General features: G+C 38.2%; 1 protein-coding gene and 3 non-coding genes across 4 annotated transcripts; 1 reads left to right on the plus strand and 3 right to left on the minus strand.

Annotated features, from left to right (window-relative positions):
- Positions 1 to 2,020: 2,020 nt before the first annotated feature.
- On the minus strand, positions 2,021 to 2,121 carry LOC149005538 (small nucleolar RNA Z122). The gene has a single exon (XR_016170045.1). It is a non-coding gene; the product is annotated as a small nucleolar RNA Z122 (small nucleolar RNA).
- A 1,619-nt stretch (positions 2,122 to 3,740) lies between these two features.
- On the plus strand, positions 3,741 to 8,367 carry LOC149005539 (TMV resistance protein N-like). Its single transcript, XM_089169564.1, has 5 exons — positions 3,741 to 4,334; positions 4,584 to 5,721; positions 5,865 to 6,143; positions 6,235 to 7,194; positions 7,309 to 8,367. The coding sequence occupies exons 1-5, from the start codon at positions 3,835 to 3,837 to the stop codon at positions 8,005 to 8,007; spliced, it is 3,576 nt and encodes a 1,191-aa protein (XP_089025690.1). The 5' UTR covers positions 3,741 to 3,834; the 3' UTR covers positions 8,008 to 8,367.
- A 5,363-nt stretch (positions 8,368 to 13,730) lies between these two features.
- LOC149005540 (small nucleolar RNA Z103) lies at positions 13,731 to 13,822 on the minus strand. The gene has a single exon (XR_016170056.1). It is a non-coding gene; the product is annotated as a small nucleolar RNA Z103 (small nucleolar RNA).
- A 209-nt stretch (positions 13,823 to 14,031) lies between these two features.
- On the minus strand, positions 14,032 to 14,147 carry LOC149005541 (small nucleolar RNA snoR98). The gene has a single exon (XR_016170034.1). It is a non-coding gene; the product is annotated as a small nucleolar RNA snoR98 (small nucleolar RNA).
- Between the last annotated feature and the right edge of the window lie 7,840 nt (positions 14,148 to 21,987).

Here is a 21,987-nt window from a genome sequence, read left to right on the forward strand (position 1 = left end):
CATGAACCCTTTCTTTCCTAAACTTTTGGGTCAAAATGTGAAGTGTCAAGGTAGTATTTGGCTTTGAAGTTTTCTACCCAAATTGCTTTAGGGTTGTTGAGCAATCTTCTCCTTTGTTTGAGAAGTAAGGCTTTATTAATGTCTTCCATCCTTTTAAACCCAACATCTCCTTGTGCTTTTGGCTGGCCACATCAATCCTAAGAGATTAGCATTAGTTACTTATTCTTGGATAGATTCCCAAGCCCGGACAAAAATAATCTACTTTTTTACAAAGTGTACTTGGGAATCAGAAGCATTGCATGTGATATGGTATAGAGATTGGGGTTGGAGTACTGATTGTAGTAATATCCCTTGTCCTGCAAAGGACAAACTTGTTGCTTTCCACATTGCCATTTTGGTCCTCATTTTGTTCAAGATGAATTGCAAGCTCTTTGTCTTGGCTCTTCCATGGAATGAGTTATGCCAAAATACATCGTATTTTTTTTGCATTTCAACGATTCCCAATGCTAAGGGGATTGTGTTTTTATTTTGCTAGGTTACATTCCTATTGAACAACTCGAATGCTCCATTTTTCTCAAAGTTGATTTTTTGCCTTGTAATATCGGGAAAAAAAATTCAATGACCACCTTTAGTGCCAGGACATCTTATTTTTCCACACGACAAAAGAGGAAGGTGTCGTGTGCAAAAAAAAACAGATGAGAGATTTCTGGCTCTCTTCTTGCAACTTTGATTCCTTGGAACAAATTGAGTGATCTATACTCATTCAACAATCTTGACAATATTTCAATGATGATCAGAAATAGGTATGGGCTAAGAGGGCATCCCTGTTTAAGTTCCCTAAATCCAGGAAACCATAAATAGGATCTGCCGTTTAACTTGACAGAGAAGGATGGCTGAGTAACCACCTCCTACTTTTCCAAAATTATGGTTGAGCAATTCAAAGTCTGAATTTGAATTGCTTGTTATTTTATCCTCTACAACTGAGTAAGCACTCCCTATTATTTTAAAAGTATGATTAAGCAATTTGAAATTCTTAATCGAAATTGAATTTGAATTTGAATTGCTTGTAATCTTATCCTCTACAATCCCACACAAGCTCATTGTGAGCTTGGATTGCAACATTTTGAATCTTGGAGCTAGTAATCCTTCAGTGAGGATGTCCGTGATTGGATCTCTTGTGGGAATAAACCGGATTGAAAAGTTTTTTGCCACTACCTATTCATGAACAAAATGATAGTCGGTTTTTTTGTATTTGGTTCATGCATGAAAAATTGGATTGGCAAGCAAGATAAGTGGCACAAATATTATTACAATATAGTGTTAGGGTAGAAGTAGCTGTCCCAGGTTCATGTATAAGCTGACATGACCATACCAACTCAGCAGTAGCATTAGCAACCCCTTCGTATTTAGACTCTATAGCTGAGTGGGCCATAGTTAGTTGTTTCTTTGAACTCCAAGAGATTAAGTTATGCCCTAAGTAGACATAGTAGCCACTTGTGGATCATTGATCAATCGAATCGGCCCAATCCGTATCTCTATAAGCCGTGAGAAAGAGACTGGTTGTTGGCTGAAATGGAATCCCACGTGTTGGTGTAAGCTACAGAGTCACCCTCTTACATCGATGATGAAAAGGGACTTAGAAGGCACTTTGGTTTTGGAATTCAATGTTAGCTTATGAGACAATGTTAAGTGCTGATGGGGAATAATAATCTATAATCAGCACTGGAGTGTCCATAAGCAGCACTACAAGCTTGAACAAGATTTACACTTCCAAGGTAAGAGGACAAACTATATGATCAAATGAAACTAGTAAATGATAAAGAGATGGTATCCAAGTTATGATGGGCAGCAAAAACAAGATTGCAGTTAGATTACATTTCCACAGTTCTCCACTTGACCAAAGACATTACAGAAGACATTTTACTGCACTATGTAAATTGTATACAAGCTTGTAAAAGACTGAGGATTGATAACATCCTCGGAGGACAGAGCACAAAAGTTTGTATATATTGATAGAAAATTTGGGATCAGACTAAGCTGCAACATCATTCAGCATAGCTCACTCCATTATTGCTTGAAGCTTCGGCTAACCTGTATTTATCTTTTTCATTATTTCCCAAACTGTTAACACATGAATGAATGAAGAAAATTGAGATCTGAGTCCTAGTTCATGAGCACTCATGACACTAACCCAATGGAAAGTGAAAAACATTGAACCAAAAAAAGGTTGATGCCAACACAATTCTCTCCTGCCTGCAAGAGGGTGCTGCCCTGTGCTTCTCTTCATTGGGATTGCATGATGTAGCAATGTTAATTTGGAATGATCGTGTGGAATTTAAATGAGAAGAACAGAGTTGAACCCAACTTGAATAAAAGCACTTGTGTAGAACTAAGAAATTGTTTCAAAGCAGGAATTTTCAAACCCCACAACAAAATACCAATAAGAAAAGCTGAGACGACAAAAGACTGTAACTCCGGTCTGCAGTAGCAGCGAAGACAAAGACTATCAAAATTCAAGATACGTAAAAGCTGGAATCAGATAATCATGCAGCTTCAGATCTTCGTGTGAAAATCCTCATTGAAAGACAGGAGAAAATGTGACAGAAAAGCCAAACTCACAAACCACAAGCAGAAGAAAATAAGCATTAAAATTATGTTTTGATCGAGACCTCAGGGGGAGAAACAAGACTGAATTGAAGAGAACAATTTTGACAATCTTATTTGATTACCTTCTGGAATGGAAACCCTCTGGGACCAGATGCCATGTTCCCTCTTGCAGTCTCCCCCAGATAACCGTACCGTTAAAACACTTCACCCTCGGCTCTAGTAGAAATACCAAAAGTAATCAAGACCCTAAAAATATCTCAATAGAAGTGTATTCCTCTTCGGATTGTCAGCTTCATTCTCTTTTTTATTCTGAACCTTGTTGTTGTTGGTCTGGAAAAAAGCTGATCTAAAACACTCTCACTTCAGCATAAGTGGTTAGGTACAACTGGGGTTAAATTAAGTGGAAGAACTCTTCACACGATCATTTCAGATTTAACCATGCACAGGCAGCAAAACTAACACTAAGGAACAAAACTACCAACAGGAAACATTCACTAAGTCACCAATCAACACAAGATACTATGGTAACATGCTAAACAAAGAGAATTCACCAACTTACAGCAAAATTTCATCTTGTGAACTGGATTATATATCTTACTCTGAAGACCGCTATATCAGTCCTTTTCTAAGAATGGATTACAAGAACCAGCAAAAACATACCCATATAGAGAAGTATCAAAACCACATACAATAATTGATGCCTTTACATGATGAAGGATCTCACTGATACATCTGAATGCACATGCAATCAAGTTTCAGCACTAATAGGATATGATTAAAGATAACAAATTGGCATCTGCACACTGCTAACAGATATAAAGGGTCAATGCTTGAATTAATCCAGATTTCGCAACAGTAAGCATTGGATTCTGGAACAAGGCATCTTAACCATTCAAATTCAGTCTTGACTTCCATAGGCTTATTATAAAAAATTCAACAAATTAAGAATTGATAGAACTTTTCAGTCATAACTTCCAATTGGGTGGGCCTATTTTTTATTTAGAGCTTTCCTTGAATCTTCCATGTACGTTAAAAGTAGCCCCAGCACTTTCCTCGCAGGTTCCACCTGCCAGTCTTGCAGGTTCCGTTGAATCTCAGGTCTCAATCAACTTTTCTGAGTATTAAAAGTAATTTGAGATTTTCCCCCTTGTGCACACAGCAACAGACGAGAAAAAGAAGAAAAGATCGAGATCCAGAACCAACCAACTGCTGCAAATTGAAGCATATATGGCTTCATCATCATCATCATCTATCTCTTCCATTGTACGGCCGTCTTCTTATGATGTGTTTATCAATTTCAGAGGTTCAGATACTCGCAGAAACTTCGTCTTTCTACTTCACAAAGAGCTAAAACGACATGAGATCCATGCCTTCGAAGACAGCCAAGAGCTCCCTGAAGGAGAAGAGATTTGTTCCTTGCTTTTGAGAGCAATCCGTGGGTCTAAAATCTTCATTCCCGTCTTCTCTGAGAACTACGCAGAGAGCAAATATTGCCTCATGGAACTTGCTGAGATATGGGAGTGCCATTTATCTGAAGCTCAGACCATTCTTCCCATATTCATTGGTGTTGAACCCCGGGATGTTAGAAATCAGACTGGAACTTTTAAGGGACCATTTCAAGAGCACCAGAGGAAGTACGAGTCTGCTCAAGTGGAGAAGTGGAAAATTGCATTGAAGGGGGTGGGGAATCTCAAGGGGTGGCATCTCAAGGTTGACGCAGATATTAAGTAAGTCTTAATTACTTCTCTGTGATAGGTTAAACTTATGTTTATCAAAAACATAAATAGATATATTTGGTTTGATTTATCAAAAATATTTCACATCTAATCACTATAGATTAACACACTTTATCCCTATTCTTTTCTATTTTTTCCTTTTCCATCAAAAAGTCATGTAATCTATTAGTATGTTGTTTGCTAAAGATTTCCTCATCCATGCTTATTTTGTGAACTCCCTTTCTTCATGAAAAATTGCAGGGAACAGTCAATTTCAATTGACTCAATTGTTCTGAAGGCTTTGAAAGAATTAAGTGGTAGCACCCCCTTGGATGAATGTGAATATCTTATTGGAATAGATTCACACATAAATGCATTGCATTCTTTACTAAGTGTTGGTTCCGATGATGTACAGTTTGTGGCAATATGTGGGATGGGAGGGCTTGGAAAGACCACCATTGCCAAGGCTATGTATAATTCCATCTTCAGAAAGTTTAGTGGGAGTAGCTTTCTTGCAAACGTTAGAGAAGAAGCATCACAAGGAGATAAAGGTTTGGTTTGCTTACAAAATCAGATTCTCAAAGATATTTGTGAAGGGGTCCCCAACATAAGCATGGTTTCTCAAGGATCAAAGATGATAAAAGAAAGACTTCATAAAGCAGAAGTTCTTATTATTCTTGATGATGTGGATGATCATAAACAACTTGATGCACTAGCTGGTGGAGTCAATTGGTTTGGTCAAGGAAGCAGGGTCCTTATAACTACAAGAAATGAAGGAAGTCTGAATACACGTAAATTTATCCAAATCTACAACCCTGAAGTAATGGATTTCAAAAAATCTCTTCAACTCTTTAGTTTCCATGCCTTCTCAAAAAATGAACCTCCCGAAAAATATAACAAGCTTTCACAAGAAATTGTCCAGTATGTTGATGGGTTACCTCTAACTCTAGAGGTGTTGGGTTCTTTTTTATTTGATAATAATGACATAGGAGAGTGGAAAGATACATTACGAGCATTGAAGGATATTAATGATGAAAAGGTCCCTGGAATGTCAATAGAAAGCTATGATGACAAGGTTTTTGAGAAATTAAAGGTAAGTTACGATAACTTAAGTGATTGTGCAAAAATTGTATTTCTTGACATCGCATGCAATCTTGCTGGATGCGGGGTAGAAGAAGTAATTTCTATACGGGAAGCTTGTGGATTGCATCCAAGACTTGCAATAAAAGAACTTGCTCGAAAACACCTCATTAAGATTGTGGAGACTACATTGATAATGCATGATCAACTTAGATACATGGGAAGGAGAATTGTCTCCAAAGATGGTGGTGGGGACCTCACCAAATATAATAGATTGTGGACTTATGATGTCATCAAGCAACTATTAAAAGAAGACATGGTAAGAGACATTGTTTTGCCTTCTTTATTCAGGCTCTAAGCCATTTACAATTTTTTTTTTTCTTTTTCTTTTGTTTATTCAGTTCCCATATGCTTTTATCAAAGTTTTCTCAACTTGGAATTAATACTATTTCTTTGATATAGGGAACTAGTATGGTTGAAGGTATCCTACTTAATACCGCAGATGATCTAAATTGGGAAGATTTTGCAAACATGACCCAGTTAAGATTTCTCAATCTTAACATTAGGACTATCAATGGGGACTTATCATCCCTTCCTTCTAAATTAAGGTGGTTGAGACTGGAGGGTTGTGCTCCAAAAATTCTACCAGCCAATTTTTATCACAAGGAAATAGTTCATCTTCAATTATCAAGTAAACATATCAAAAAAGCTTGGAATGCTACACCCAGAAATGAAAATCAGGTATAGTTCTGCAATTATCTCTTTCTCTCTCTCATTTTATTAATTTTCAATTTCTAATTCTTTTTTTCTTTTTCAATTTCATTGTTGGCAGCGGTTCCAAAAGTTGAAGGTTCTTATCATGTCTGGATGTTTGGCTCTCTCTTGCTCTCCCAACTTCTTTGCTTGGTTTCCTTACTTAAAAATATTGGATCTTACAAAGTGCAAATCTCTTCAGGAACTTCCAGATGGTATTTGTCAGATGACTTCTCTCCAAATTCTAATTCTCGATCACTGTATATCAATCAAAAAGTTACCAGCATGCATAGCTGATCTGAAACACTTAGTTAAGCTTTCGGTAGCAGGTACAGAAATTGAAGAATTGCCAGATGGGGTAGGGCAGTTACAGAAGCTTGAGGAATTAAACACCATATGGTGTTTTAAGCTAGGGAAGCTACCAACATCTATGGGTAGAATGAGGAGTTTGGTTCGCTTTTATCTGCAATGTACTCTGGCTTTAAATTTACCGGATAACTCTTCAAAGCTCTCAAGCTTAGAGGTGTTAAAAATAAATAGCTTTGAAGGAACAGAATCCTTAGAAGTGTCAGAAGTTCAGAACTGTGACAAATTAACAGAGTTATTAAATCTGTTAAGCCTGACGGGATTGAGAGTTTTACAAATCAGCAACAATAAAAACACGAAGGAAATCCATGGTCTCCACAAAGCTGAGTTCTTGGAAGAGTTGAAAGTGGATTGTTGTGACAAATTGACAAAGTTACCTGGTTTGTCAAACCTAAAAAGACTCAGAATTTTAGAAATCTGCAATTGTAAAAACCTGGAGGAAATTCACAGTCTCGAGGAGTTTGAATCACTGGAAAAGTTGCATTTGAGTGGTTTTTCCAAATTGACGGAGCTCCAGAATTTGTCAAGACTGAAAAGACTCAGAGTTCTGAAAATCGCCCACTGTGAAAAGCTAGAGAAAATTCATGGTATCGAAGAATTCGAATCGCTGCAAGAGCTGATGGTATATTGTTGCAACAAACTAACAGAGACAACTAGGAAATTACACGGACAGGTTTCTTATCTTTCTTTCTTCCCTTCTTTCTGTGATTGACAAATCTTAATTTCTTTTTCCTCTTTTTTTTTTTTAAATCTATTTATTTACCCTCTTCAGTCTTTCTATATGCAGGGAAGGTTTAACCGTAATTATTTCGGCCAACATGAGGGAAGCAGCTCAATTGCTATCGATCATGGTTCACTCCCAATTCTGTGTGTTGTTTTGGCAGTCAAACCTTGGGTACAGACAGCAAATATTGATATTGTAATCCAATCTTCTATCTGTTTCAGAGGAAAGAAGATTTACTCTAAATGTTCGATCAAAACTTGTGTTGAGACGACTTCTCGAGAAGCAATCTACCTACACCATTTCAATGTTAATGGGTTGTTCTTCCAAACCAAAGCTGCCATCGAGAAATTAACTGTGCAGCATGTAGAATCGTACCATGCTTGTGTCAACGTGAAATTTTGGAAGGTGTTCTCTGAAGACGAGGAATCGTCCCAGCAGATACCTAATGAACAATCCAGTGCTAAGTTGGTTGCAGATTTCTTCGAATGGTCAGACACTGATGGGGATGAAGAGGACACTGATGAGGACACTGATGGGGATGAAGAGGAAGATGAGGACACCCATGGGGATGAAGAGGAGAAGATGCTGCAGGAAAGTAAGACATCTCTTATCCATTATGATGATGAAGAAACAGCTGGTCCCTCTCTTAACCCAAGTTCAACAGCCATAATGGAAAGATTTGATTCAAATAACGGATTTAATCTGCAGAAAATGCAACCAAATATTGAAGAAGCAGTGAATAAGAAGAGAAAACTCATTTAGTTCTTCATATGGTGTGAGTAGAAATGCCACACCATATACTACTACCTGGAAATACCTGACTTGCTTCCTCAGCTTTTGGGCATTGTAAATAGGGTTCTATATGTGTTTTATTATGTTGATACTACTACCACTACCATGTTTGAGCTACTTCAATGTACTTGCTTTTAGTTACTATAATGCAAATGGTTTTTCTTCTGGCTGATCAAAGTAAAAACATACATGTGATGTTGAACTTTAACCAAGCTGCAGGTTCAGGTCAATTCAAGTAAACAAAATCAGCTAGGTATCCTAAGAGAGCTTGCTTATCAGCGATCCAAGACCCAGGAGCACTAGTGTGAAGACCCTAGCTACTGAGAAATTAAAAACAGAGGGCATTACCATTAAAATCTAAGCATCTGCAGTGGACGGAGCTAAGCAGGGAAGGCATTGAACAAAGATGTAAGCAGCAGATACAGATACTAAGAACATTTGTTTAGGGCCTGTTTGGTTACATGAATTCAGAGATTTCAAATCTCTGGATTCATGAATGCAAAATTTTTACGTGTTTGGTTGTGAAAATCTCTAGATTCATGAAATCTAGAGATTCATCTTTTTACACTAAAAACGTAAATCTGTAGATTTGGGTATAGGGTGAAATCTAGAGATTTCATCTCTATTATTAAAACATCAAACATTTGTGCATTCACAAAAATCATAGATGAATCCACAGATTTCATTCCACATATTCGGTTAATCAAACAGTTAATTTCATAAATTATAGGGATAATTACTATTGGCCCCCTATAATTTGATTTTATTACTACTGTATCCCTGTACTTTTCAAAATTACTAACCCAACGTTTAACTTTGTATATAATTACTATTGCCCCCCTACCGTTAAGTTCCGTTAGTTTACTAATGATGTGGCATCTTTATATTTTATCAAAAACCTCAAAATACCCTTATACTTGTCTCTTTACTTATTTACCCTTTTGTCAAGTAGTACCCTACTGATGATGTGGCATCTTTATATTTTATCAAAAGCCCCAAAATACTCTTATACTTGTCTCTTTACTTATTTACCCTTTTGTCAAGTTACAGTAGTACCCTTAAATAAATGTGGAGAAAAAAATAACTATAATCGATTTTATTCTTAAAAAGAAACCCACCAAATAAAGAAAGAATAATTGAATAAAACTCAAATAGAAACCAAAGAGGAAGGAAAATCGAATTCAACTCAAATTGGAAACTGAATATCACCTAAAATATTTTCTAAATAAATGAAGTTTAGTGAAGGTGGGAAACCAAATTGAATTTGAATTTTGCTCATTTCTTTAATTCAAAGTAAATGAAATTTATTGAAGGTGGGAAACCAAATCGGATTTGGATTTTACCCATTTCGTTAATTCAAAATAAATGAAGCTTAGTGAAGGCGAGAAACCAAATTGGATTTGGATTTTGCCCAATTCTTTAATTCAAAACAAATGAAGTTTAGTCAAGGTGGGAAAAATCAAATTTGGATTTTGCCCATTTCTTTAATTCAAAATAAATGAAGTTTAGTGAAGGTGGGAAACCAAATCGAATTTGGATTTTGCCCATTTCATTCATTCAAAATAAATGAAGTCTAGTGAAGGTGGGAAACCAAATCGAATTTGGATTTTGCCCATTTCATTCATTCAAAATAAATGAAGTTTAGGGTAAAATTAACATTTAATCTGGTTTTTATAAATGGGGTAGCATTGTCTTTTGATTTCTTAATTTAAATGAAGGGCAAATTAGACATTAAATATTCAAACTTAACGGCTACTTAACACTATAATAAGGAAGGGGGGCAACAGTAATTTTATAAAGAACAGGGTTTTATTAATAATAAAATCAAATTATAAGGGGGCAACAATAATTATCTCTAAATTATAACTCCACATATTTGAAATCTCAAAGGGCTCATGGGGATTCGTATTTAAGGCCTAGTCACATCATTTCTGAAGAACTTGCTCTTTTTCAAAATTTTGTTGATGGATCATGGGATAATACTTCACACAAAGGAGGTCGAGGTGCATCATGTGGGATTATAATGGTGGTTTTGTAGCGACTCAAAGCAGATTTGGTCATAGTGCTTCACCAACCTTAGTTGAACTTGAAGCAATTAGAGATGACATTATTCTGGGCTCTTCTTTAGGAGCGGTGGATTTGCATCTTCATTCAGACTGTTTACCCGTTGTTAGGGCTCTTCTGGGTCTCCAATCATCTTTGGATTGGATGTGTCTCAGTTTAGTAGTAGATATTTTGAAGCGTTGTTCTTTCTTCCATAGGGTTTCTTTTAGTTATATTCCTAGAATTGGCAATGGCTATGCGGATTTTCTTGCTAAGGGTGCTTGCAGGTTATCTCTAGATAGATCTTGGTGGGGTATACCACCTTTGTTTATTGTGGATCCCTCCCGTTTGTATAGGTCTTATGACCTAAATTCTTTCTTTTAATTTAATCGCTATTTTTTTTGTTTTGGCCAAAAAAAAGAAGTTTCGCCCGATTCGCCAGGTTCGCTACCCAGTGAACCGGGCGAACTAGAGAAATATCGTCAATATATCGACGATATTTCACCCCCCCAAATAGATAATTTTGCCTCCTATTTTTAGGTATTTTTATTCGATAATTTTGGTAAATTTGATGTATATCCTAATCTGATGCAAATATGTGGTAAATTTGAATTATTTCCTAAAAATTATTCTATTTAAATTCTCCTACCTAACCACATTTAATATGTTACCTTCTGAGACCTACATCATTCAGACATATTTAGAATGATTATCCATTCACTCTAAGGATTCTATTACAAGATTCATTAATAATTTAAATTGTTTCCATAAATTATTTCATGTATACATTCTTCCCTAATCACATTTGGCATGTTGACTTTCGGTAATTTTTGCCCACGAGTTTCAGGGGTATTTTTGATCATTTTGAACCCAAATTTGACGCCTATCCTAATTTGTTGCAAATATGTAGTAAATTTAAATTATTTTCTATAAATATTTCCATTTAAATCTCCTACCTAACCACATTTAACGTGTTACCTTCTAAGGCCTAAATCATTCGGACATAGTTGGAATGATTAACTGACGATTCTATTACAAAATCCCTTCATAATTTAAATTGTTTCTATAAATTATTTCATGTATATACTCTTCCCTAATCACATTTGGCATGTTAACTTTTGAGGACTAGATCACTTGAATATAGTTGGTAAATTACTCATTAATCTTGAAGATTTTGCTATAAAATGTCTTCCTATTTATAAATTATTCTATGTAGATTCTCCTCCTAATTACATTTAGCACATTAAATTTTGAGTCTTGAATCATTGGGATAGAATTGGTAAGATTGTGATAGAATCGCGAGAGAAATCGCCTAAAAAGTGCAAGAAATAACATAAAATCACAAAAAAGAAAAAAAAATTCCGATATATCGCGATATATTGCGAAATATCACGATATATCGCGATATATTGCGAAATATCACGATATATCGCCAGATATCGCCAAGAAAATCTGCAATATATCGTTTTGCCCCCTGGTTTCGTTTTGCCAGGGGGTGAAACCAGCGAAATTCGCCGAAAAATAGTTCCTTGACTGTATCATTATGTACCAGCAACATCTCTAGATTCTTTATACCCATGCAAGAACGCCATACGAAGAAACTAAATTTTACTAATGTCAGAGACAGACTCACCTCTTATATAAGTGAGAAAGAGGACTTAGAAGACACACTGGTTTTGGAATTCAATATAAAGGTAAGAAAACAAATTATATGATCAAATGCAAAATACTAAATCCTTCTTTTGGAAATCAGAAAATCCGTATTTAGGATGGTGAATTTTTTTTTTGAAGTTACCATGTCATCTTAAGTTTAAGTCATCTTTTTGGCATCTCTCGAATGCAGGTCTGCAGGTCGACTGACCAAAAGACTCATTTCTCCATGAAGGTCACTGAACCCAATTTGTAATTATGTAGTCACTCTAAAAAATCAATATGACACATTCCCTTTCGTGCTGCTAGACCACTAGGACCAAAGACAAAACAATTTACTAACAACTCCTTTATTGCTTTGTACAATTAACTTTTACTTAAAAGTTTTTTTTTTTTTTTTTGTAAAGACTTTTACTTAAATTAGGGTTATGGTTCTTTTCAATTTTTATATAACTTGTTATTATATATGGTTGGAGAAAAACTCCAAGATTTGTAATAAGAAAATATCCCAACCACTAAGGATAGTGAATTATGTCACTAAATGGGCTTTTGGTATATATAATAGGTAATATGAAGGGTATTAACATGCATTAAGGGTTTTAGTCAGCCCACACTCCAACAATGGCTCAAGCATTTAACATCCGTATCCTCCATATAATATTAGAAGACATTAGTTGTAATAGATACTACTAAACTTTGTATCTGTTCACCTTAAGTGAACATGTATACTGCTTCAACTAGAGTATGAGCCTGATTTGGGACAATAATTTCAAAGCGAAGAACAAGCTGAAAATCTTTTGGATGAGCTTCTATGTCAAATTATCAAAGCAATTCCAAATGCACAACATGAAGGAGCACAGATCAAGGAAATTTGATCCCATTTGTGGCAACACCGCTAACCTCTATTTTGAACCTACTGTGATTTCAAATCGTACACCATTAGACAATGGCTTCTAAGTTTATCTGTAGAAAATGTAGCCTTACCATACACCATGACTAAGTATGCTTTCATATGAAAGTCTCTTATCTAAGGTACTAATAACATTTATCTTTTCTCATAAAAAAATGAAACTAGTAAACGAATAAAGAGATGACATTCAAGTCATTACTGGCAGCAAAAACAAGATTGCATTTTGATCCATGTCTGTTAACTTCTTTCGCATTTCCAAAGTTCTCCACTTGACCAAAGAAATCGCAGAAGATATTTTACGGCAAAATGTAGAGTCTACAAGTTATAGAGTTGTAAAGACCGAAGATGAAGAAAACCCTTGGAGAACAGAGCGTAGACGTTTGTATACACGGACAGAACACAAAAGTTCGTATAGTTGATAAAAAATTTGGGATCAGACCCATATGCAAAACCGTTCAGTATAGGTCAATCCATGGAACTTGAAACATCTGCTAACCTGCAAATTATCTTTTTCATTATTTCTCAAACTATTAATACATGAATGTATGAGAATGGAAATCTGAATTCATGAGCACTTGTGACACTCACAATTTGGAAGTGAATAACATTGAACTGAAGAAAAGCTAATGGAATCGTGATTCTCTCCTGCCTGCGAGAGGGTGTTTTCCTTCATTGGAATTGCACAATGCAGGAATGTTAATTCTCGATCGTTCAAATGATCATGTAGAACTTATATGAAAAGAAACAAAGTTGAATCCAAGTATAGCACCAAACCACTTGCGTAGAACCAAAGAGCTGTTTCAAAACAGGATTCTTCAAACCCAACAACAGAATGCCAATAAAAAAAGCTGAGAAGTCAAAGATTGCAACTGGTTAGCAGTGAAGACAGACTATTAAAATTCAAGAAACATAGAAAAAACTGGAATCAGATCGTCATGCTTCAAGAGACAGATAGGATCGACTCGACCAATATATCAATAAGAAGCCATTTAAGATGTGAATATAATCCTAACAGACACCCAAACAATTTTTCAAGAAAATCAAGTACTGAAAAGAAATCAAAGGGAGAAATTTTCAATTGCTTAAAACAATGTATCAGATTCCTGGCTTGGATTCTCAAAAGAGAAAAATAGCTTAGTGTCATCATAGTCGAGCAGCCGGGGAAAGAATCATCACTTCCATCCATTATATACAATCTCACTTTTCATCCCTAATTAAAATTATAACTCATATAACAAAATGATTTTTCTTCATGTAAAAGCAAAGATGCCGAAAGAGATATAAAAGAGGACAGTCAAACCTCAAAATCCAATGAATCGAATAAAAAGCAATGTAAAGCGTCACTGCAGCAGCAGACATTTGTGTGAGAATCCTCATTGAAAAACAGGAGAAAATGTGACAGAAAAGCCAAACTTACAAACCACCAAGTAGAGGAAAGTAAGCATTAAAATTCTGTCTTGATCGATTTTAGGAGAAACAAGATTGAATTGAAAAGAACAATTTTGACAATCTGATTTCATTACCTTCGGGTATTGAAACCCTCTGGGATCAGATGTGCCCGTGTTCCCTCTTGCAGTGTCCCCCATATAAACATACCGTCAAAACACTTCACCCCTCTCCCTAAGTAGAAATACCAAAAGGAATCAAAACCTTAAAAATCTCTCAGTAGAAGTGTATTCCCTCTTTGGATTGTCAGCTTCATTCCCTTTTTTATTCTGAACCTTGTTGTCATTGGTTTGGAAGAATCCTGATATAAAAGAGCTCTCACTTCAACACAAGTGGTTAGGTACACCTCCTGTTTAACTAGGGTTCCATTCAGTTAAGCGGAAGAACTCCTCACACAATCATTCCAGATTTAACCATGCACCACATGTCAGAGCCCCAACAATGGGAAGTGTGAAATCCCCCGGATTTCTAACCCGTTAACCTATGGTTTCAGGACCGCGAACCCGGGCCTTGAGTCGGCAACAACTGTGGACCATTCGAGTTGAGCCCGAAGGTTCGGAGGAGGACCAAATGATCGTGGATGAACCTAGTGATGATTTGATAACTCTCATGGAGTTTAAAAGAAGAGAGAAGATTCATCACGATGGTGTTAAAAGGCGGTTTTGGCATATTCGTAAATCGGCGATGGATAATCCAATGGAGACAAATAAGGTATCAAATCGAAGATCGTCGAAATACCTTTCCAACGAGCTAAAATTCACTGAATTCCGAGTCCGTTTGGGGGTCCAACCATGGACGGAAAGTTGGGCCGGTTGGGTGAACCAATCCCCCACCCTATTTTCTATTTAGGGGCAAAAACGGAATTTCGGATTCTTAAACCCTATTTTATGTTTTAACTCATCCGTAGCCGCTTTTTATTTTACAAGAACGACTTTGAGGCTGCGGGAAGAGGAGAAACGAAAGAGGGGGCGATTTCCATTCTTCCGGAGGCATTCTGTGATTCGAATCTTCAAGAAAATTTCAAGAAAGGTTAGTTTTATTTAATCCTTCTCTTACTCACAATTTTGTGAGTATTTTCTCTCCTTCCCTTTTGAGGAATCTTGAAAGGGAAGCATGTTTAGGTTGATAGCTTATTTCTCAATTTTCATTTTAATGTCGCTTTCTAATAAATGAGTTATTGGTGCAATCCCATGATAAGGGTGATTCATTTTGACTCTCTAGGTTACCCACGGGTGATTTATGAGAGCCAATTTGGGGCACTGTGATTTAGGTCAAATTAAATTAAATTGAGAATACCCTTGTGATCTCTTTATTTCCAATTAATTTTTCCCCACAATTTCATTTCATTTCGACTTCAATTAAAGACAAAATTATAACTTTTAGCCGATTTAGGTTAAAAGGGTGAGTTAAAACCTAGAGTTCTATTTGGGGTTGTTACGGGAATATTTTTACATATTTTACTAAACCCAAATTAATTCTTATTTTTATTTGGTTAATCCTTTTGCATGATTAGGATAAATTACCCAAAGTTTATTTCCTTGTGGGAAGAGATATTGATCTGTGGAGAAATACCAAAGTAAAAGGTGAGGAATAACCAACCCATTATATTGAATTGATTGTTGTTGTTTTATATCTTTTGATAAATATGAATTGTCATAATATATGTTTATCATTATTACTTATGATGTTGCCTCTTGCTGTGAAATATATTAATGTTGTTATGATATGGAATGTGAATGTATGTGAAGGGAGAAGAGAAATATTATTATTTCTTCTACCTTGTATTATCTCGTTTGGGTTGTGGGTTCGCCCATCGCCCTAGTTATATGATTGCTTAGTTGTGGTTGGAGAATGGGGAATGCCCTTTTGGCATTTCTCGCCATAGGATACCGAGAGGAGGCGGTATGGGACGCATTCCTATGGTGCCCTTGGCGCTTTCCCTAACTACCGGTTGGCATATTTAGGGCATGTCTAGAAGTGTTGGGCTAGGTGACCTCTTGAGTACTACTACTCTTCCGGCAGGGGTATTGAAGCCGGTTAACCCGTGATGGTAGTGGCTGGGTCCCCGTATCGAGCAGGCCCACTATCATCATTGAGAGGTAGGGTTGCATATAACGTATAAGGGCTCATGGGCACTCAAGACCGGTGAAACGACCCGTGAGAGGACATGGAGATCATCCCGTCTATTATATGTGGATGATCACTGGGTTAAGGGATGTAATCCAACAGATGCCTCCCGTTGAGGATTACATTCATAGGTGGGAAGGTATTGAACCAACAGAGCACTAGGCGTGAGGGGAGATATCCGGACCATTGTAGTACGAGACTCAGTATGACCCCGCACCGGGCTTAGGTTTGTCCCCGACACGCGCCGATCTTATGCCAATGGTGATGTGAGAGAGTGGTGACTTAATCCCCAACCATGGCTCGATGAGACTTTACCCAACAACCGCGGAGAACCCAACGGACGTGCGTGCTTAAGTGCCGTGAGGGAAGAGTGATGAGACCGCCCAAAGAAGACTCGGTGTTTGACTTAATGCGTGTCTACTTTAGAGACTACATTATAGAGTTAGGAATCTCATATCATCACTTTGCATTTGTTTATTTATATTATTAAATACATGTTTGTCTTATGAATGTTGAAATTGGAATTGTATGAAGATATGATGTGATTGTGTTACCTCACCGAGTTCTATGAACTCATTCCTTTATTTTGTTATTTCTTTAGACTGTTCTACAGTCATGAGGACCCCTTTTTCGTTGAGGATCCCTTATCGGTGGTTACCCAGCACGGTGAAATTGGAGACGAAGTGGAGGCTCATGACTCTTCCCTGTTCTCGCCAAGACTGCTCTTATGGAGAGTCTTTTCCTTAGAATTCTTTAGATTATTTCCGCTGCAACATTATATATTCTTTCTTTTCGTATAACTCTGATGTTCAGTTTTGAAAGGATTTTGAATATTGTAATCCTTTCTTTTCATTTTTGATTATTAAATACTTGAACCGATTTATCTCTCGGTCCATTTAAATTTACTTTATCATGTATTGTATGGAATTGTCCCTGAACCTAGATCTTGCGGTGTATCACCCCCACGGGTATTCGGGTATGACCGGATCCGGCTGGGTGGGGTGTGACAGAAGGTGGTATCCGAGCCAGGTTCATACAAGTCCTAACTTTATATGATACAGTAGGGGCATCTGAGTCATCGATCCATAAATGACTCTATTGAATAGGAGTGAATAATAGGCTTAACATGAACTTAGGAAAAAATTGAATTTTTCAAGTGCATAATGAATCCAATTTTAATAAGATACAATAAGTATATGAAATCCAAAGTCACATATGCTATTAATCCAACTGAAGCATAAATCATAATAAGTATATGAAATATCAAAATTCATAACTGGTAAAATTTTAGATTCAAAATATTACAACCCCATATCAAGTGGAAGAGCGTGGACAAACACGCATAATAAATTATATGTTCGAAATAAAATAAAACTGAGTGGAACAAGTAAATCTCTAGCGCTCTGGCGGGGGCATGTACTGACGAAGGAAGTTCTCCCAATGCTCGACTCGGGCATGGATGTCTCTCATTCGTCGGACCATCTCCTGCTGTTGAGTGTGAATTTCTACAATTTGCTGACCCATAAAATTTTGATTCTCACTGCACTCTTCCAATTGCGGCCAAGAGTGTTTCCCACATGGCGGGATCAACTGCGGGTATCGGTGGAGCCTTCCTACTACGGGAAGACTCACCCTTCTCCATGTGACACTCTGTTGGCACATGCTTCTGTTGCTTACCTCCTTCATCATCATCCGTTAAAACTGGAGAGTTGGGTCCATCTCGAATATCCATTTGAGATATAAGTTTCCTCCCAATGTTGTCTCCCATATTTTCTCTCAATTCTTCTGGTGCCGAGAAGTCTACTCCGAAGTGTTTGAAGATTCGAGTTAAGAGACGCCCGTGCCCAATGTGTGATACCTCTGGATTTTGCACTTTATGAATCATTGCACACTGAATGATGTATGCAAGGTCTATGCGATATCCCACATAAATGGCGAAAGTGATGAACGCCTGCATGATCGATATCTCATCTTGATGCCCACCTTTGGGCAAGATGTTGCGACTCACAATGCGAGAAATAAGTCTCGGAGAAGGAAGCATGTTTCTCCCCAGGCGCACGTGATCGCACTCGCGATTGCACAGCATCGAAAAGATGAGGAATCTCTCGGTGTAATTAATGAAATCATTCCCACCGCCGGGTGGAATCCACCTCATCTCATCGGGTACGTATGGTACATCCATAATTGCAGCTAATAACTCAGTGTTGAATTGGATGAGTGTACCTCTAACCCGAGACCGGATAGTGAGAACGGTTCCTCCATCGTTATCTGGAAGCTCAAAGAAAAGTCGATTGCCTGTAAAAGTATCGGATCAAATCGGGGTAAGCCGGTTCGTTGAAGTTCAGCATGCCGCCCCATCCTAGTGCCGCAAATCTTTCATATACCTTGAATGGAGCCACTGGGAGCGGCTCAACGAACCGTTCATACTCAATGAGACGATTTTGGAAGGAGTTGAGATACAACGTTTCTGCTTCGACGGTGTCGAATAATTCGGGATGTTGGACTCCCCGAACTCGTCCACGACCTTTACCACGTGGAGCCATCTGAGTTTTGGAAAAAAAAAAAAAATTTGAAAAGTGAAGAGAATAATATGAGGATAGTGGATCTAAAAGAATACATGAAATCCCACTTGCAAAAAAAAAAAAAAAACGTGAAAACCAAGCAAAATCTCACAAAAGAATTATGTGGAGAAAGGTTACCTTTGGTTTCGCGGATGATTTGCTGTCGGAGGTGCGTTTGAGCATTGTACGTGGCTAGGTCGAAGCTAGAGGTATGGAAGACCTAACCCCAAAGTAGGAGAGGAAAGTGAAAAGGTGAAAAGAGGTGAGAAAAGTGTGAAAAATCACGTTTTTGGGGGTGGGAGATCGTATAAAACGACCCCCCAAAGGCGGTTTGGCGCGCTAGCGTGCGCAGCGCAGGGCTGCGCAGACGGCCACGCTAGCAGCAGACGGCTGCGTAGCCGTCTACGCGTGCAGCGCCAGCGCGAGCGCCACACGCAGAGTGGTTTCCGAACGAAAAAAAAAAAAAAAAAAAAAAAAAAAAAAAAAAAAAATCTGTCTGACAGATCTCTGATTTCCAGAGAGCTGCCGGGCGTGTGACCGGTAGCATGAAGCGCCCGAGCCAACCCCCCTGGTCAAAAAAAAAAAAAAAAAAAATTCTATTTGGCAGATCTCTGATTTCCAGAGAGCTGCCGGGCGTGTGGCCGGTGGCATGAAGCACCCGGGCCAACCCCCCCCTTTCCACACAAAAAAAAAAAAAAAAAAAAAAAAAATCTGGAATCTTTTCATGCGCTTCAACTGGTTTTTTCATGCTTGCTTTTAACTCATCTATTGCTGGAGTTGGATATAAAGATTTGATGTTTTATGTCGTGATTTTGGAATTAATGAGTTTATGGTGTTATCAGGATGGTTAATTTGAGGAATCGATCGGTCGGAAACGGAAGTACCGAGGGCTCTCCTAATGATTCCACTCAAGTAGGAGTAGATGGTGTTCGTCTACCTAATACAGAAACGCCGGCTACTCAAGAAGGTATCATACCCGAAGCACCACCGTTGGCCACAACTCAGGATGTGTTCAACATTATAACAAACATGATGCACCAGCAGCAGACTCAGATCAATGCTCTCATGCAAGGAGTGGTGGCTATAGGGAACAGGCCTGCACCTCAAGCCCCTGGCGCTGGAACCTCCGCTCAGGGAGGGAATGATGGGACTACCGGTGTTGTATCTCACAACAGACTGATGGAACAATTCCTCAAGCTTCGTGTCCCAGCATTCTCAGGAATCACGAAGGACGTCTTGTTCCCGAATAAGTGGTTAAGAGAAATGGAGAAAGCTTTCCGTCACTTAAGGTGTGATGAGGAACAGAAGATAGTGTGTGCTGAACAAAAGCTTCAACATGAGGCGGATGCTTGGTGGAACGCCACCCAACCTGTCTTGGCGGCAAAGCATCCAGTGATCACGTGGGAGATTTTCAAGGAAGCATTCTGCGAAAACTACTTCCCAATGTCGGTAAGAGACTCCAAAGAAGCTGAATTCATGGCGCTTCAGCAGGGGCCTCTCTCTGTTCTTGATTATCAACGAAATTCGAGGAGCTCTTCTTCTTTGCTCCAAAGATTTATGAGGGCCGACTTGGAGAAAGCCAAGAAATTCGCGAAAGGTTTGAGGCCAACCATCGGAACTTATATGGCCATACAACCTATCACGAGTTATGCTCAAGTGGTGCAAGCGGCGAAAAAGATTGAGGAAGGTGAAAGAGAGACCTACCAACTGCAGAGAAGTCTAGCTAATAAGGGTCCCGTCCCTTATGTCGCAGTAAATCAAGGAAGGTTCAATAGGCCTTCACCTTACCCCAAAGACTCATTTTCAACCAAGAGGATCGGGGTTTGGTTATGGGAATAGTGGTGCACCTATGCGGCCAGCTGGTACTACTCCACCATCGGGACCTATCTATGCAAATCCGCGTCCCGTAAATGGCCCTAGACCAGCAGTCCAGCCAGCTGCGTTCGAGGTTCAGGAGAGCTTTTATGCTTCTATTGCAAGAAACCCGGACATCTTGCTCGTTTCGCCCACGTAAAGGAAGCCAGCCTAATACTTCTTTCAAAGCCACCTCAACAACCTCAAAGTGGAAAGATGTATAGTGTGACTGGAACCGAGATAGACCCGAGTCATGATGTGGTGACAGTACTCTTCTTATTGCTTCAGCTCCTCGCATTTATATTGTTTGACACTGGAGCCTCACACTCATTTATTGCATCATCATTTGTGAGGCGTACTTCTTTACCATCTAGTAAATTGTGTCATGAACTAGTGGTTAGTACACCTACTCGGACTCTAGTAAAACTTAATGAAGTAGTTGGACCTTGTCCTATAACCGTTGAAGGAAAAGACTTAGAGGCTCAACTTGTGAAATTGGATATGAAGGACTTTGATGCTATCTTAGGCATGGATTGGCTAACAAGACACAAGGCAGTCATCTCATGTTCGAAAAAGAAAGTTCAATTTCATCCCATTGATAGCCCCCGCCTTTGAGTTCCAAGGTGATTTGGGAAAACAATGTGAGAAGACTTTAGTGGCAGCACTTCAAGTTAAAGAACTAGTTGGAGGTGCTAAACTTTGTGCTTTTATTGAAGAAAAGAAGGAAGTGAAATCCATTGAAGACCTTAAAGTAGTGAAGAATTTCAGGGATGTTTTTCCTGATGAATTACCCGGGATACCCCCAGAAAGAGAGTTGGAATTTGCCATTGAATTGGTACCTGGAGCTGCACCGGTGTCCAAAGCTCCTTACAGAATGGCACCCATGGAGTTAAAAGAACTTCAAGACCAACTAAATGAGCTACTAGGGAGAGGTTTCATTCAACCTAGTGTATCTCCTTGGGGAGCTCCGGTGTTGTTTGTGAAGAAGAAGGATGGAAGTATGAGGATGTGTATCGACTATAGAGAGTTGAACAAACTTACTATCAAGAATAGATATCCCTTACCGAGAATTGATGATTTGTTTGATCAATTGAAGGGAGCCTCAATTTTCTCTAAAATTGATTTGCGGTCGGATATCATCAACTCGAGAGTGAAAGCCAATGACATATGTAAAACGGCTTTTAGGACTCGATATGGTCATTACGAATTCAAAGTGATGCCGTTCGGTCTGACTAATGCACCAGCTGCTTTCATGGATTTGATGAATAGGATATTTCATGATGTCTTAGATAAATTTATCATAGTTTTTATTGATGACATCTTAATTTATTCTAAGGATGAGAAAGAGCATGTCGAACA

The sequence above is a fragment of the Hakea prostrata genome, chromosome 9, assembly GCF_041222555.1.
Source record: "Hakea prostrata isolate BN-2017 chromosome 9, UWA_Hpros_2, whole genome shotgun sequence".
Classification (NCBI taxonomy): Eukaryota; Viridiplantae; Streptophyta; class Magnoliopsida; order Proteales; family Proteaceae; genus Hakea; species Hakea prostrata.

Bases quoted from the DNA above. Each gene is read 5' to 3' on its own strand.
- LOC149005539 (XM_089169564.1), top strand. From the start codon at position 3,835: ATGGCTTCATCATCATCATCATCTATCTCTTCCATTGTACGGCCGTCT. The intron at 4,335-4,583 runs GTAAGTCTTAAT...GAAAAATTGCAG, and splicing joins AAGGTTGACGCAGATATTAA to GGAACAGTCAATTTCAATTG. The intron at 7,195-7,308 runs GTTTCTTATCTT...TTCTATATGCAG, and splicing joins CTAGGAAATTACACGGACAG to GGAAGGTTTAACCGTAATTA.